This window comes from Physeter macrocephalus, chromosome 18 (assembly GCF_002837175.3).
Source record: "Physeter macrocephalus isolate SW-GA chromosome 18, ASM283717v5, whole genome shotgun sequence".
NCBI lineage: Eukaryota > Metazoa > Chordata > Mammalia > Artiodactyla > Physeteridae > Physeter > Physeter macrocephalus.
In genome coordinates this window covers 45,201,486-45,206,552 of record NC_041231.1, presented here as the reverse complement: position 1 = coordinate 45,206,552, position 5,067 = coordinate 45,201,486, and the positions used below count along the sequence as shown (strand labels likewise).

Below are 5,067 nucleotides of genomic sequence, written 5' to 3'. Positions count from 1 at the left end.
CGAACCCGTGTCCCCTGCATCGGCAGGCGGACTCTCAACCACTGCGCCACCAGGGAAGCCCTCCAGGCAAACTCTTATTGTGACGTTTTGTAGTCACAGGCGGTGAGGCCTGAGGTTTATGTTACACTGAAAAGGACAAAACATGCCTTGTGTTAAACATTTCTAGATATAATCGTACATTTGCTATTGTTAACTAGCAGAAAGTGCTAGAAACCTTGGGAGGCTGAGAGGTTGGGGTTATCTGGGGGCCTCAGGGGTATCTGGGGGCTTTGGGGGGTGTGGCGAATAGCCAAGAAAACCCAGAGAACTTTCCACAGAGCAAGTCCCTTTTCCTCTTTTTATCCAGAGCCTCCAACTAGCCATCTCTTTCAATTACCTGAAAGAAAATGTGCCTGATAAGTTACTTTTGTGTGAATAGGTTGCTTCTAATTTGGAATGTGGTCCAGTTGGTTTTAAAAGTGCATATTTGCTTTATGTGTCTTCTTGCCTGAAGTTTAGAAGTTCGGCATGCTGGACAAAGCATAGGTTCTGGAGTGAATGGCACCGGGTTTGTGTCCCAGCCTTGCCACTCTCTAGCTGTGTGATCTTAGACAAATTTCTGAGCCTCAGTTTCCTCCCCCAGAGAAATGAGACTAATTCCACCTACACCATGAGCAGTCAGTGAGGCACGGAGGAGCTCACGTTTGTCAAGAACCTAGCACAGCGCCTGAGACAAATTCAGCGCTTGGTGAACGTTTGTTCACCTCCCCCTTTTCTTCCTGGAGCCTATTTTATGTACAAATGTGTAAAAACTATTGCACAAAACAATGCAATGAGGGAAAAATTATTGTTTATTTATCCCGCCTTTGGTAGGAGCTAGTTTACATTTAAGTGGAAAGGTGATATTCTTCCCTTGATGTGCCTTGGGCAGGTTCCTCAGTGGGTTGAGGTGTGGTGTCACTACACAGATGGCAAAGGTGGCAGAGGTGTTTCCTAAATGCCTTGTTGAGAAACACATAGAGGAGAGGGTTGATGCAGCAGTGGGTGGTGGCGATGATTTTCATGATCTGGACACTTATGTTCAGGTTGTAACTACTCTCACAGCCATGCAGGGAGAAGTGTTCGTTGAAAGCAGACAGGAAAAGTGCAATATTGTAGGGTCCCCACATCAGAAGGAAAACAACCATTATGGTGAAAACAAGCTTGAAAAGGTCACGGTTCCTCGCCCCACACTTTAGTGTTTTCCTCATTCGCACGTAGCAAAATACGAAAAAAAACAGTGGCAAAAGAAATCCCAAAATGTTCATCTTTAAGGTCAGAAAATGCTTCCAGAATGTCTCATCAGCTGGTAGGAAGTGAGGTCTGGTAAAGAAGCACTTGTATTTCTGGCTTTCCATCTGAGGTTTGTAAAAAGCAAGTTCAGGCAAAGTGACCAGAATGGCTGTGACCCATGCCAGAGCACTTGTGAAGATGCTGCCAGGCACCTTCCTGCAGGCCGAGAAAAGCCTTCTCATGCGGAAAAACTCCTGGTACCTTTGCACAGTCAGAAGGACATTGAAAAATGCCTCACTGTACAGGCCTATGGAGTAGAGTGCCACTAGAATTTTACACAGGGGGTCACCAAGAACCCCCTCATGTGAGGCCGTGTAAACCCAGAACAGCAGGGTGGGCAAGAAACACAAGTTAGAAATTGCCAAGTTGAGGAAATAGATATTTTCCACTTGCTTGAGTCCTTTGTATTTTACCAGGATAAGCACAACCAAGATATTGTCCAGGAGGCCAGCCGTGAACACTATGGTGTAGAGGTAAGGTACCAGCTGGGCCGAGAGAATCTTGGGCTCGTATGGGGTGCATGGTTCTATTTCATTGTTACTCAGATTGTCTTCTATGAGGACATCATAATCATCCTCTGGTGCTGACGTGTAATTAGCCATCTTCAGGCTGCCCTGTGGAGAAATGAAAAATGATTTTCCCTTCATACAGCTGTGTGGTCCTGGAGGAAACGGCACACAGGACTAGAGCCCAGGCAGCCATACTTGCCCTTTTCTGGTGTCTGATTTTAGCCAGAGCAGGTCTACAGCTCAGAAGACTGAAAATAAACATTTCTTTAACACGTCCTATATCCTGAGAGCAGCTGCTATGATTCATCCCTTCATTAAGCACTTAAGTGTTTAGTAGTATGCGAGCTACCACAGGCAGACAAAAGTAAGCATTACCCTTCTTCATATAACTTCATTCTCTTGGTAGAAACAAGGCTTGCCTACCTGAAGCCGTGTAGGAAAAAACACAATTAAAGGGAACCAAGTACCGGGGTTTATCTTCACAAAATTGGTTTCAGTCGCAATTTCTGTGCATTTAAAAAGTTTGCTCACCTCCCGTAACAGCTTCCTGTGACAGGCAGAGAGGTCTGAGTTCTTCTCTTGAAGGATATAAATAAATGTTTGCAAAAGCGAAACCACCCTAAGCATCAACATGGACATAACTGGTTAAATACATCGAAGACTTACCACTGACCGAGCTCCTAGGCGGGGAGGGTATGGCCTCCTGACCTACCATCCGAGTTGCTGTGGGAACCGTCTGGGCCAGTTGAAAGGCTGGCTTCCTTCGGAACAACTGGCCCCTGACCCGTAGGGGCAAGAGAAACCACTGTTTATCCCCCTGGTGGTTGTGTTCCACCGGTCACACATCTCAGGGACTAACCAAAATAAAGCAACTTGAAAGCTCCCCCAGACCCCCAGAGAGTTTCTTAAGCTGCAAAGAGAAACTGGGAAGTTGTTTTCTCCTGCTGCTTCCACCCCCACCCCATACCCCGCCTTTGATTTCCCTGTGGCCATCCTGCTGCCTGCCCTAGATAAGGGAACTAAGTTACTGCTGCTTCTCAGTGATAGGGAGGGATAGGAAAGTGCTCTGACGTGTAACTGAGCAGGTGGTGGCTAGCAGGAGAGGAGAGAAGCGTCACATACGATGACTGTGTGTCCAGGCCCAGGGGCCTGATGCTCCCATGTAGCATTTCATCAGCATTAGCATATGGGGCTTCAAGAACTTGCAGTGAGAACCACTGCTTGGGTTTTCATTGTCCCTTTTGAGAGACGCTGTGTGCTTTGGCTGAGGAATGGGGCCCCAGTAGCGTCCGCTCTGGGGACAGTGGAAGCTACAGAGTGATGTCAGTTGGGAAGGGGGTGGTGCAGAGAGGGAGCCTCAGTACCAGTGCCTGGGGGAAATTGATGTGAGGGAACCAAGGAGTTAGGCAGGGTGTTAGGAGCTGACCCTGCTCCTAGAAGGAGGGCCCAGCACAGGAAAATTCCATGGTGAGGATGCAGAGGCTCCATCAAGTCACGTGCAGAGAATGTGAGGGGAACAAGTTCAACCCCTGTTTGAGGCTGGGATGGGGTGACGTTTAAGGCCAGAGAGAAAGGAAGCTGAGAGTCCAGATTTGGAGTGGTGGGAGGAGGGCGTGGGGAGGAGGAAGGGGATGGGGGCGGTTTGGAAGAAAGATGAACTGAGAAAAAGAACTTGAAATAACTGGAAAATCTGTATGAACTTCTCCTGGATCAACTCTTTGTACCTGTGATGGACCTAATTTGAGGACCAGTCTTGCATGTTGGCTTAGCGTTCATTTCGCTGGCTAAATGACATCTGTTAATGCCGAAGATATGTTTGAGGTGGTAGTCGGTGCAGAATGTGGACCTGCCAAAATAGAAATAGAACTGAGGAAACTATTATGGGAAAGGAAAAATAAACATTAAAAGGACCTGGACAAATATGTGATCGAGCATTAAATTTAACTCAGAGGGAAACTCATGATGTTCCTCCGTATGGAGGGGTTGGGAGGGGTTGGTGCTGGTGGGAACCTGGCTGTGAATGTTTCCCAGCAAGTCTTCCCCCACCGCCCCGCAGTATGGCTTCTGTGAGTGAGTGAGGGCCACCATGCCCTGCTCCTTCCTCCTGGGGCTCAGCCCCCTGCGGCTGGGCTATCTGTAGCCACGCCAGTACCCCCAGAACTTTGACGGAGTAAGTGATGGTGGCTCGTGGTGCTTTATTGCCTGATACTCACTGGTCAGTCCCAGGCAGGGGACTGAGGGTCAAGTCAAACTTTGAAACTTGAAAAACCCCATGAACATACACACTGCATTATATGGTTAAGTGGAGGAAAATGGCAGCAAGCAGGTGCCTCATCTGTGTCACAATCATGTGAAATTTGAAGTTTCCTAAAGAAGGCACTGTTTGGTAAATTCAGGATCACCCTAACTTCCTGATATTTGTATGGCCTTCACTTTCTGAATTATTTTATTTTGGCTTGATTCCCAGCATTCTGCTTATCCACACCCAGACCATGGGATTCTTTTTTTTTTTAATTGAGATAATTGACAAATAACACTGTGTAAGTTTAAGGTGTACCGTATTGATTTGATACATTTATATTGCAATATGATTGCCATGATAGTGTTAGCTAACAAAATTATCAACTTTTCTGGTGGTGGGAACAATTAAGGTCTATTCTTAACAATTTTAATGTTTATAATACAGTTTTGTTGTCTGTAATCACTGTACTGTGTATTAGATCTCTAAGACTGTGGGATTCTTGGAAATTCTAAATTGCTAGGAAGGAATGGTTTAAAGGTCTGAAGTTGAGGCAAGAGGAAAGTTTATTTACCATTCTAATATCTGGAACAGTAATAGGGTCATCATTATTGCTGAAACTTCACCACATGCTGTGGCTTTGGCATGTAGCTCACAAACCTTACCTTTGAGGGTCTGAGTTCCTCTTTATTACTATAATTAAATCCCAGTTTTTTTAAAAAAGTATAGTTGATTTATAATATTATATTAGTTTCAGGTATGTAACATAGTGATTCAGTATTTTTATAGATTACACTCCATTTAAAGTTATTACAAAATAATGGCTATATTTCCCTGTGCTGTACAGTATATCCTTGTTGTTTGTTTATTTTATACATAATAGTTTGTATCTTTTAATCCTTTACCCCTGTCTTGACCTTTCTCCCCTTTCCCTTTTACACTGGTAACCACTAGTTTGTTCTCGACATCCGTGAGTACCTTTCTATTTTGTTATATTCATTAGTTTGT

General features: G+C 45.2%; 1 protein-coding gene across 1 annotated transcript; it reads right to left on the bottom strand.

Moving 5' to 3' along the window:
• Window positions 1-817: 817 nt before the first annotated feature.
• Window positions 818-2,754, bottom strand: CCRL2 (C-C motif chemokine receptor like 2). The gene is made up of 2 exons (XM_007126095.4): window positions 2,487-2,754; window positions 818-1,925 (listed from the first exon to the last, which is right to left on the bottom strand). The coding sequence occupies exon 2, from the start codon at window positions 1,911-1,913 to the stop codon at window positions 867-869; it is 1,047 nt and encodes a 348-aa protein (XP_007126157.1). The 5' UTR covers window positions 1,914-1,925; window positions 2,487-2,754; the 3' UTR covers window positions 818-866.
• Window positions 2,755-5,067: the final 2,313 nt, after the last annotated feature.